Source organism: Periplaneta americana, chromosome 11, assembly GCF_040183065.1.
Source record: "Periplaneta americana isolate PAMFEO1 chromosome 11, P.americana_PAMFEO1_priV1, whole genome shotgun sequence".
Classification (NCBI taxonomy): Eukaryota; Metazoa; Arthropoda; class Insecta; order Blattodea; family Blattidae; genus Periplaneta; species Periplaneta americana.
The window spans coordinates 119,585,979-119,599,390 of record NC_091127.1 but is presented as its reverse complement, the minus strand read 5'-3'; the positions used below and the strand labels follow the sequence as shown (position 1 = coordinate 119,599,390).

The 13,412-nt window shown below is 32.7% G+C and overlaps 1 protein-coding gene across 2 annotated transcripts in view; it reads right to left on the bottom strand.

Annotated features, from left to right (window-relative positions):
* Positions 1 to 5,814: 5,814 nt before the first annotated feature.
* LOC138709289 (facilitated trehalose transporter Tret1-like) overlaps positions 5,815 to 13,412 on the bottom strand; it is a 45,755-nt gene continuing 38,157 nt past the window's right edge. For both annotated transcript variants that reach the window (XM_069839953.1, XM_069839952.1), the window contains exon 6: positions 5,815 to 9,271. In XM_069839953.1, the coding sequence (XP_069696054.1) occupies positions 8,426 to 9,271 (846 nt within the window). In that variant the 3' untranslated portion in view covers positions 5,815 to 8,425. The remainder of the gene's footprint in view (positions 9,272 to 13,412) is intronic.

Here is a 13,412-nt window from a genome sequence, read left to right as displayed (position 1 = left end):
ATTGTACCCGAGTTTTTTAATGTACTTCACTCCCACCCCCTCTTCTAGTAAACTTCCAACCGTTCTTCACACAGAACCAAGCGTATACAGTCAAAGTCGCCTTACAGTCATAGTAGACACAAACAGTACTGAGTTTGTGAGTATAGTACGTTCCAGAAATATGTTCGCTTTCAATATTGAATCATATTCTCGCACAGGTAATGTCGTCTGTTGCCTATGTCGCATCCCGGTTTCTCCCACCCACTTCTGCCCGTCCCTTTGTGGCTGGGCTGTCTTAGCTCTTTTCTGAAAACATTAATTTCTGTTAGGAATTGGACGTTTACGTAATATTCTACAACTGTTTAAAATAACTTAAATAAAAGGGCCTCGTTAAGTAATTAACTGGCACGTGATTTCCCCCCTTTCTACGATTCTGCGGCATAACCACTTGGACGGACAGTAGATAGCATGTCTGAGTAATTTTATCCGTGCGGGTCGGGCAGAAGTGAAGTTTGAATTTACAGTACGTAAGGTATTCTTTTATAGAGTAGGTACAGAATTATTTCAACATGAGTTACTAGTACGAAGGACGAAACTGGCAATTGGAATTAGATGCAATAGTCTATAGTGCGATAATATGCACAAAAGAACAGAAGCTTGTATCGAAATGAACGGCCACCATTTAAAAAAAATGCCTTTAAATATTCATATTATGATTATTTTCCAATTTAATTTTTTCTCTATATTGTACGCTAATGTGCTGTAGACAGTATAATATACACTGCATAATTAATACGCTCGCATGGATAACTCAGTTCGTGAGTAAAAACGCTTATTCTTAATACAGTACTGTATTTTGAATAAACAAAATCCTAATGAAAGTTATAGAACGCAAAATCGCGATATTTCCTAGTTTACGTAAATGGATGAACTACTTTTCTTCCTTCCTATACCTAGTAGAGTGATCTGTTTGTGTTTTACGCCAGTATCATCGAACTACAGTCGTGGAAGGGGATAGCAAACTATGTTTCCGGTTCTCTCAAAGTACAGCCAGGTTAATATTAAAAATGTTAGTAAAAATAAAATGATGTCCTGTACAAAAAGGAGAGAAATCCTTGGCTTCAAATTGAACACTCTCAGCCGGAGCGTTGACACTAAATTTGTTTGTGACAACCAATAACGGTGAAATGATTTTGTAAAAACGAGAAAAAAATGTTCACATATAATATGTGTCGACTCATAAAATTAGTCTTCACTATAAAGGAACGCAAGTTGACATATTTATTGATATAAATCAGGCAAAACAATGACAGGGACTCTAATCCTACTAACGCAATCCATGTACTACTAACAACAGAATTAAAATCTCCCGTTCCTTTGGCCCACCTTCTACTTATTCCATTATCTTTACCTTCGGTTGTTTTATTTTTTGTAAGTTATGTTTCTCCTATCATATTTACTATCTTTCCTGTTTCATTGCTATTTTTAGCACCGTTACGTTGTTATTATTGCCAGTAATGCTATTGTGATTAATTAATATTGCTATTATGGAAAATGTTTACATTGTTATTCTAGTTTTAGTGCTGTTAATTTTGTTATAGGCTGGTAATGATTTCGCAATTCTTATTACTTTTAATATTTGAATTAACGTAATTTTCTTATTGTATGACGATCTTTCTTATTCCTGTTAAGGTGGGCATGAGAACGCTCGACACAGGAATGTCTGAATATAGTAAAAAAAAAAGATAGGAATATAAAAAAAAATAATATTATATTAAGTAAACGGACTATATCACAGCGAAAAGTAAGGAAAATATCAATGACAGAGAGACTGAAATAATATATTGAAATCCATTAAATAATGTTTTTCGGACGGAAATATTGTTTAGCGAAATAAAGTATGCTTTGTCGGCATTGATAAGAACAAATAAATCATGCACGGTTATTCTGAGTCTTCTTTTCTCTCTTTAAACCCAAGTTGAATTTACTCAACTACGATTATTATGAACTTCCACAAGAGATAAAAGGAAACCTTCAAATAAGAGCATGAACGAAACAAACATCAATAAAGAATAGAAGAATTTTGCCGAGGAAATGAAGCAGCAAACACATGAGGCATGACCTTTATTCTTTTAACACGAGAAGTGAAGATAAGTGTAAAAACTTGGGCGGCAACATTTTGTCTCTGAATAGCATAATTACATAGATTACTGACTGTTTTATCTCTTGAGAGCACACTAAAATGAAGATCACGGGTTAATAACGGGAACAGGGGTGGACAAAAAAAGCGCGATTTCGATTTTATGAAGATGACAAACATTTTCTTATTGAGAACTCCACTCCTTCTTTAAATTTGAATTTTATGTCAAGTTCCAAATAACTGTAACTCTTACACAAACATACACGCAATAATTTACTTCCCAAACCAATAAAAAATTGAACTTTTCTTTTCATATTTGATAAAAAAGAAGAAGAATTTTCAGCAGAAATAAAAAAAAAATATCTGGCATATTTACTGAATTTCGTACATAAACTGAAACATATTTAATTTATATTCACATAAACATAAAACCAAAACATCAGACAACATATGCTTGACAATTCCTAAATCTACTACAACTGTAGCATATAATCACAGTAGCAACTTCGGTCCAAGGCTTTATAACATGATAACAGATAAATTCCCAAACATACAATTTGTTAATGCTCCTTATTTCAAAAATTTTATTAAAAATTGGTGTTAGCAGAGAAAATTTAAAGTTTAATCATTGTGATATGTGTTTTACCTTCTTCTTTTCTTCTTTTATTACTTTTTACTCTGTATTCAATAAAATGTCTTAACATTAACTTATGTGGAATGCCCCCTGAGCACGAGTATGTAACTTACTCTTTCTGGGGGTGCTAGAGAGTTATTATATAAAAAAATCAATATGTACCTTTGTTCTGGGAATAAAGTATTAATATTATTACTAGCCGTACCCGTGCACTCCGCTGCACCCGTTAGAATTAAATATAAAGTAATTACATAATTAAAATAGGGTATTTGATTCAGGGAACATTCGTGTTTGATAGAAGGATAAATCGTTTAATATGTCACTTAATTTAAATTGCATCCAAATAATTAAAATGCGATCATTTTGGTCCAGAGATACTCATTTGGTGCAATGACAATTCCTTTAACATGTTTCTTAATTTTTATTACATGCAACCATAGTTTAATGAAGATTGACATCATTTAGATTTAATGTGTATATTTTATTTTACTTGTTATAGGTTTCCATTGAATTATGGTAATAACTCAATTTTAACCCTTGTTTTCTACGTATTCAGTAAATGGCGCTTGAAATAACTTAAATTATATTACATATTATATTATATTATATTATAAAATTATATTATATTATATTATATTATATTATATTATATTATATTATATTATATTATATTATATTATATTATATTATATTATATTATATTATATCAGAAGTTACTGTAATAACATTATAGCATTATGTCCATCTAGAGAAAATACACTTTCCAATGGTGAAATAATAATTAATTATACAAATCGGTTAATTTAGCTTCCGATATTACTTCATACAAACACAGAAACATTCTCTGTAGGCTACCTTTCATAGCTTTCGATTGTTGCAGTCCAAGGCCCCTTATAGACGAAGTCATTTGTTTTTTAATTTATTACACGGCCATAGATGGCAATTATTTTAATTTTAAAACTCATTTATCTCATTAAATATCAGTCCTATAAAAATTTTGCCTGGAATAAAACTTATCGAAAATTATTTTTAAAGAAACTTTTGTTATGTAACATTTTTCATAAAAATCAATAATAAGCGAGATATTTCGATTTATTTAATTCAGGCCCCCTTATAACCCCCCTTTTAAATAATGTATTTTGAATGCCATATAGCCTAAAATCTAAGTTACAACGAACTTAATTTATTTTAATTTTCATCGAAAGCCGTTCAGCCACTATCGCGTGAAAAGGTAACAAACATAGACAGACATACAAACAAAAATTTCAAAAAAGCGATTTTCGGTTTCAGGGTGGTTAATTATAAATGTTAGGACCAATTATTTTTGGAAAATCGAAAATTACCAGAAAAATTTCGGCTACAGATTTATTATTAGTATAGATTATTATTATTATTATTATTATTATTATTATTATTATTATTATTATTATTATTATTATTATTTTATTTTTTTTTTTATTTTGACACTTCAAGTATGCAGTTCATCATGCCATTTCCTAAGCTGTTGTAGACGCTTGGGAAAACTAAAAAACGTAGGTGGGCAATGGTTGTTTTAAGAAAAAAATACTCTATTTTGGCTGAAGTGTGTCTCTCCTTTAATCTTCTTTTTCTTTATTATATCCTGTTTCTTCTCTTTTCCTTTTTTACGTTTCTTCCATGGGGTTACTTCCTCACCTAAAGATGACTCCATAACTAACACATCAATTCACGTGCTAAAACAGAACTTATGTAGTATGTGAAAAAGGATATAAAAATTTCTCCTTGCATGATCAATGTCTAAGTTAATGTTTCAAAATCCTGTTCTGATATTATATTGCCTCTAATTAAGGTATTTGTGCAGAACTTATATAGAATGTGATAAAAGATATAAAAATGTCTCTGGACATATTGAAATACCAAGTTAATGTTTCTAAATCCTGTTCTGATATTATATTGCCTCTAATTAAGTTATTTGTGCAGAACTTATATAGAATGTGATAAAAGTTATAAAAATGTCTCTGGACATGGTGAAATACCAAGTTAATGTTTCTAAATCCTGTTCTGATATTATATTGCCTCTAATTAAGTTATTTGTGCAGAACTTATATAGAATGTGATAAAAGTTATAAAAATGTCTCTGGACATGGTGAAATACCAAGTTAATGTTTCTAAATCCTGTTCTGATATTATATTGCCTCTAATTAAGTTATTTGTGCAGAACTTATATAGAATGTGATAAAAGTTATAAAAATGTCTCTGGACATGGTGAAATACCAAGTTAATGTTTCTAAATCCTGTTCTGATATTATATTGCCTCTAATTAAGTTATTTGTGCAGAACTTATATAGAATGTGATAAAAGTTATAAAAATGTCTCTGGACATGGTGAAATACCAAGTTAATGTTTCTAAATCCTGTTCTGATATTATATTGCCTCTAATTAAGTTATTTGTGCAGAACTTATATAGAATGTGATAAAAGTTATAAAAATGTCTCTGGACATGGTGAAATACCAAGTTAATGTTTCTAAATCCTGTTCTGATATTATATTGCCTCTAATTAAGTTATTTGTGCAGAACTTATATAGAATGTGATAAAAGTTATAAAAATGTCTCTGGACATGGTGAAATACCAAGTTAATGTTTCTAAACCCTGTTCTGGTATTATATTGCCTCTAATTAAGTTATTTGTGCAAATTATCAATGCAATATGTTATTTTCCCAGAAACACTCAAATACTTAATACTAAAAAATGGATCTACAAATAGACAGGTGAATTTACAATAGCTGACTATAGATCTATATGAGTATTAACAATTTCAAAATACTTTTTAAGCATGTTATGTGCAATAAATTATAAAATTAAATAAGATTTAGAATAGTATCAATTTAGGAAATCAAAATCAATGAGAAATGCAGCCTTTGGGTTTGTGGATAAAGTACTCAATTCTTTAAATTCAAAATTACAATGGTGTGGAAGAAAATTATGTGATTTGACTGAATTGACTGTGTAGATCATAATATCATATTAATAAAATGATAAACAAATTAAAGTTTTTTGATATATCAAAGATGGCACCTTAAGTTGGTTTGTATCTTACTTACAAAAACAAATAGTTGAAATAAATATATTTAACAGTCACAAAGATGTTAAAAATTTAGAAATATTGAATATAAAGTTTCCAAGGGCTCAGTTGAATGTCCATCATTGTTTCTAGTCTCTTTTAATGATTTATATTCAACCATAATAATTTATACCAGGTAACTATACAAATATAATTTATTACAGAAAAAGGAGCGTTTTCTGCGGACCTCTGGAAAAAGAACTAAGGAAGAGACTAGTGTATGGCATTGTATGGGGCTGAAACATGGACATTACGATAAAGTGAAGAGGAGCATTTGAAATGTGGATATGGAGAAGACTGGAACGTGTGAAGTGGACAAACAGAATAAAAAATGAAGCTGTGTTGGAAAGAGTGGGAGAAGAAAGAATGATGCTGAAACTGATCAGGAAGAGAAAAAGGAATTGGTTGGGTCACTGGCTGAGAATAAACTGCCTACTGAAGGATGCACTGGAAGGAATGATGAACGGGAGAAGAGTTCGGGGTAGAAGAAGATATCAGATCATAGACAACATTAAGATATATAGATCGTAAGAGGAAACGAAGAGGAAGGCAGAAAATAGGAAAGATTGGAGAAAGCTGGGTTTGCATTGAAAGACCTGCCCTTGGGCAGAACACTAAATGAATGATCATTCACTTATTGTAAACAGTTTTAATAGTGTTAAATTAACCTTTAACATTTAATGTTAATAAACTGGCACTTGTTGATGAAACCAGTGTAATCAAATTTAGTACAGATAATAGTGTCCAATTGACCTACAATATTATATTAAATGGGACTGAACTCCAGAGTATAGTATAAGCATAATTTTTTAAGTCTAGAATTTAATAATCACTTGAACTCGAACATATACGTAGAAGATATTAGACGTAATTGTGTTGTGCTTCTTATACACTTAGATCCTTACTTCTCTTGCTTATATAAACAATCTTAAAACGGATTATTCTGCTTACTTTTATTCTATAATGAAAGTTGGACTAATATTCTAGGTTAAGTCATCTCATGCTAAATATAATTTCGATTTATCAAAGACAGCCCTAAGAATAACGCGTAAAAATGCAATGTCAAAGATTTAAAAAAATTAAGAAATCTTGATCTTACCTTGAAAGTAGGCTACATTGAGTACATTCTTTATCGAATGATATTTCATGTTGCAAAAAATTGCTCTTAATACTAATCAGAATAGTTATAAGTGTAATACAATATTCATGCTTTAAAGTCTTCAATGCATTGTTTACTTATCTTAATGGTTTGAAGTGCCAAGAGAAATGTATTAGAACATAAATTAAAAAAAAAAATGTTCCCAATTTCTATCGCTGTTCTTCTGTTTATATTCTTCTTCTTTATGAAAATCGAAATATATTAGCACTTAAGCCATTAATTTGATCCATTACACAGTGTACCATTGTTACCACTTTGGGAAACCATAGGCAATTATATAACTTATTTGTCAACTTAAGCAGAATTAATTGTCCTTGAATTTTCAGGCGACAAACAATAAGGATTATCAAATTGTTTGAATAGGTTGCTTCCAAGTATGGATATCGGGAATGTACAGACCCTATTGGGCAAAAGATCATTTTCATTAATGTAACTCTCACACATTGGATCTCAATTAAATTTCATGAGTATCAGAAATGGTTTAAGAAATAGTAATGTATATGTTCATAATATCAGTCTCGATATAAATTACGTAATTTCATATAAAAATGTAAGATATTTACAAAACTTCTAGCATTACATTAGTTAAGGAAATTGGTTTGCACCATATATATTTCGTTACAATCTATCGGAAATTCTTACACAAAAAAATAGAAATACCGCCTTGGTAATATAGAGATTTCATCGTCAGATCAAACTTGGCAGACGAGAAAATTATTTTAAATTGTAAACACTATAATTATCATGAAAACCATCACAGTCATTTCAGCTATAATCATTGACGACCATAAATATATACAAAATATATTTCGTCAGTCACTAAAATCAGCACTAAACGGAAAGATAAAAAGTTACCCTTGTTCGCTTACAACTCCTACAAATGATCCCTTTAAACAAAATCATTTGTGAAAGATTTCATTAGTCTTTGTAATTATCTTTTCTCTTTCATTTATCAGTGAAAGTCTTTACACTCAATCAGCTGTGACTTATTAAAATTCATAGACTTTTAGATGATCTGTCAAGATTTAATATAATAATCTCTATCAAAAATAATTAATTGTGATTATTATTAATATTGACCAGAAAAGATACGGTTCACGGTTTTTGAAGAATTTCATATTTCTTTTGTGATTTGGCAAATTGCATTCGACTAATTGTGAGAAATTTGTTCCTTTTTTGATTATAAATAAAACTAATTAGAAATAAATTACTAACAGGAGGACATGAAACAATATTTAATATCTGGATTTTGTTCATTCCAACAATCTACACATTCTGCGGTGTTTTTGAAGGTGGCAACGGAAAAATTATAGATGTAACATCACTCACATACCTTGTGTTGAATACACATTAATTTCACGGTATCTTACTGGCATACTAGCCTTCTAGAAGACCAATGGTTGAGAAGTAACTAAGTGTGTAAGTGACCTACATTGCTATCATTAATACTCTTCTTCCGGGTGAGCCATAGAACATTATCTTGTTTGAAGTAGTCCTCGATTTCAAACAGTGTTCTGTCCTTCGTCTCGGGTAAGAAGAGAATTATAAAGACTGTGCACACGAGACATGACGATCCGAACAGAAAGAACAATCCGTTCATTCCGAGATTATTCGACAACGAGGGATATTCCTTGATCACAGCTCCCAATATCAAATCATTGGTAGTGTAAATGTAACCACACACATAACTTCTCATGGTGGAAGATTGCATCTCCCCAATCATAAGAGGAGGAAGCACGAAGAAACCCAAGGAAATGAAGCTAAAAAACAGAATTACAATCGAGAAGTTTACCCACGCTTCAACGGCTTCCGATATGGGGTATCTGTCCTCTGAAGTCTGCACTGTGATTAATACTCCGAGGGCTGTGGCAAAGAAGAATGATCCTAAACCCGAAACGATTCCTATTGGACGGCGTCCAACCCAGATGAAGAGGACAGCGGTCAATAAAGTTGCAGCGAGACGAACAACGGATAGGATGATGTTGGCGATCACATCGTCTGGTCCGTGCGAGCTATTTCTTCTCAGCTTGGACAGGATGTCAATTGAGTAGTAGGTGAAGAGATTGAGTCCACAGATACATTGAATGGTATTAAAAAAGTGGCTGATGAGGAAGGGCTTCAAGATATTCGGCTTTACGAAGTGCCTGATCAAATGGACACATTGAGATATTGTATCCTTCGTCGTTATTTTTTTTCCTATCACGTTTTCTTTGCCAATACACAACCTCTTTTGAAGCTCCAGCAATTCTTCTTTTGCCTATAAGGAAAAAAATATCGATTTGTTTAGATTAAGTTTCACTGAAATATATTATAATTGGATTGAATTGGTTCTGATTGGACTGGACTGGACTGGAATGGACTGGACTAGATTATATTCCATTACATTGCATTTTAGCTAAGGAATAGGTACTGATATAATTCACATTTATGTACAATCCAGGATAGCAGTTAAGAGTGTGCCAAAGCTTCTGGACCTTTTAGTGACCTAGTACATTTTTCATAATACCATATACAGTATACAGGGTGGACCAATCGAATGTATCTAATTTCAATTTTATGTGACTGGCGAACGGTAAAGTTTATAGCAGACGTCTCCAAAAACCTTCTCGCGAGTAAGCCCCTGAACGGAACCGAAGCCAGTACGTAAAGAGCGCGCTCCGCCTCACCCATCTCCACATGTACTGCACGCAATGTTTATGCGCAAACGAAGAGCAGTGGCGGACTGCCATTATCATTGTGTTGATAGGAGTGTTCCACCGTTTCACAATATCTTCTAATCATGGACGTAGTACATGAAAGGATGAATAGGAAGAGAAACTTTTTTGTGTTAGTGGGGAGAAAGTGAAATGTTTAATTTGTTCGAAAATTCTTAAGGGTGTGTTAAAATTCAACATGCGACGACAATACTCGACTCTTCACAAATAATATACAATTACATGCATGTTGGACATGTGAAAATAATTTATTTTGGGGCTATCTGTATAACTGTTGGTTAAGTTATACATAATAATAATCAGTATATTACAATACGTTTACACTCAGTTCCGCATGACAAACATACAGTTTTTCGTTTAATTTCAGGTGAAATGAATAGGCCTACAAATATTTTGATAAATATAAAACAAGAAAATACAAACACAAATCACACACGTCTTAAACAAAAAAAAAATCTTCTTTCTAACTATGTTCTAGCTTGGAATATTGGAAAATCAATGAAGCCCTTTACAGAAGCATCATTTGTAAAATCGTGCATAGAGGATGTTACTAAAATATTGTGTCCAGAACAAAGTCGAAGTTTATGAAAATTTAATTGTTTCCAATAAGAGTTCAGAGAAGGAATTTCAAGATTGTAAATGTAATTGAATCTGAAGTAGAAACCACAATTAACCAAATAGTAGCTTACTCACTTGCATTGGACGAAAGCATAGATAGAAATGACAAAGCTCACCTAGCCATTTTCATCCGAGAAGTTAATGAACATTTTACTGTGTCTGATTGTCTTCTATATGTAATTACAAAAAACAATTGCAGAAGATCTTTTCCAGGCACTGAAAGCACCATAGAACAGAAGAGGTTAAATTTGCAATGGCTTGTGTCAATAGCAACAGACGGGGCTCCAGCTTCATATATGTCAAAATAATATACAAACGTATGATATTTCTTATTCTTTTGATATTATTTGTAACTATAAGCAGACCGTTGCCGCGATCTCCCACTGATAGGTCCCATCTGTTGAAGTACGAGTCTCTCCCCCTTCTCTAACCTTACATCACACTGTGTTCGGCGAGCAGCATCGAATGACGATACGCTTTTTGGAGACCTCTGGTTTATATGAAAGCAAAACTGAACAAGTTTCGAATCCTATCGGTAGGTGGTGCGCAGACACGGCAATGGCTCATTTCGGGGACTTAGATTATTCCGTCGGTCCGGTTTTTTTTTTTTGCCACTACTGTACACATTAGGATTGCCAACCCTCCTGTATTTCCTGGGATCTCCCGTATTTGGCTGTAGTCTCCCGGCTTCCATATTTTTCTTCTCTTCGAGCATTTTCCTCCCTTATTTTTTCATAACGTAGAAGCTTCATTTCAAACATTTAATTCTGCCGTGAATGAAGATGATTTATATGATGAATTTTGTTGTTCCAAAAATGCATTAAAATATCCAGTCTCTATAGAAGGTAAATACTTGGCAGAAATTGGCTTAATTTCTGACCAGGTTAAAATAAAAAATAGTAATATTGGAAATTTGGAAATTCTGATGAGTTTTGTTCTTAGTTTACCAGATTGTAATGCTAACAGAGAGAGAGAGAGAGAGATAGAGGGATGTGTTGTTTCCTCTTATAAAATTAAGTGAAGAGATATTTGAAACAGGAACGCGACGTATAGCCTATAATCAACTGAGAACTGCAAATCGCACTGAACTTCAATTACTCATGCAGGTAATTTTTTTCAATTTGTAAAAAAAAAAAAAAAAACATTACGCGAGGCAACATTTGCCTCGAAAACTCTTAATTTAAGCTTAACTGTCAAAGTGTAGAATGATGTTGTTGATTTTGTAATTGGACTAAATAAATTTGTCGATTTTCTATGTGAAATTATGGCGATTCCTTAGTCTTCCGTATTTTCTTCAAAGAAAGTTGGCAACCCTAGTCCACATATATAAATAAATGGTGAAAATTTCAGTAATGCAATAAATTACAATAAAAACAAAATTATTTACACTGACTTCTTACTTCACGAGACTCTATACATTACGAGTGACTGTAAATATTTTAAGTTAAAAAAATATTTTTCTTTCTGATAAAATACTTGTTCTTCTTTCCTAATGAAGTGCTCGCTGCCAACTTCGCCTATTGCAACACTCATTTCCAACCATCTAGCTTTGTTTTGTTTTGGCATGGTTCACTAGTAGAATAGAAATGGTGGTCACGTGCAGGCTCCCACAGGCTCCCCATGTGACGTCATAGGGGGCGTGGCAAGTGACGTCATAGGCGTGGGTAAAGTATGTCTCGAAGGGGGTGGGGCTTAAAGTATGACGTAAGAAAGGGGCGTAACTTAAAGTAGACGTCATAAATGGCTGTATAAGAGTTCAAGGTTAAAGTGTGACGTCATGCACACGTGCAGGTATGTAATTGAAGTTGTGGCGTTTGAATTATGCATGTTCTTACAAGTTTGTATAGTTAATTGTATGGGGGGGGGTGAAATACACAAGTTCATACATGTTTGAAAATCCCACAATCGCTATCTGCTTTGTGTGCAAATATTATGCTGATTCACATTCGGTGATTGTTCTTGCAGCGTCTTATGTTATACAGATATTATATTGATTACATCCGGCGACTAGGCAATGGCTCAGTAATGATAAACAGCATGTTTTCGATTATGTAGCATGTTATATTACACCAATATTGTATGATGCAAATAATATGCAAGCTGTTAATTCACATCCGGTGAAGACGCAAGTGCTGAATAATGATAAAAAATGGCCACCTGTGGTATGTTATTTTACACAAATACTGTAATGATAATCGCCATCTGCCATGTGTTATGTTGTGCATTGTGAATTGGGGATGTTGATAAAAGAAATGAGTAACAAAATAAAATTATATGTATATATACGTCATGGGCGTGGCTAAAGTATGAGGTCACGTGCGGCTTACGTCACGAAGGGACGTAACTTAAAGTGTGACGTTATAAATTTGTAATTGAATTTGGAAATGGAGGAGGGGGGTAAAAATTTGAAATATGAACGCTCATAGTTACGTAACTTAAAGTGTGACGTCACAAATTTTTAATTGAAGTTGGAAATGGGGGAGGGGGTAATAATTTTAATACATACGGCGTAACGTAAAGTGTGACGTCATAAATTTGTAATTGAAGTTGTAAATGGGGGAGGGGGGTAATAATTTGAAATACACACGTTCATAGTGGTGTAACTTAAAGTGTTACAGAGTGCAAGATTAAAGTGCGCAAGTGCAGGTATGTAATTGAAGTTGGGGGCGTAACGTAATAATTTGAATTACACATGGTCATATAAGTTTGTATAGTACAAGTTTATGCAAGCTCACATCCGGCGATTGTTCTCGCAGCGTCTTATGTAACACAAGTATTGTATTGAATACATATACATACTCGCTATCTGCTATGTATGCAAATATTATGCAAGCTCACATCCGGTGATTGTCCAATTGCTGAGTAAAGAATTAATCTATCACACTTAAACACATACATTCTTCTTCTTACTATTGTTAAGATTATAATGTAATGGTAATTTAATTGATGGGGATTGGAAAATGTGGGGAGGGGGGGTTGGGTGTTGGAAATTCGCAAGTGTAAATCGGAATGTGAAACATAAATGGTTGTATTTTAAGCCAATTGCTGATAAAAAAATTAATCTAG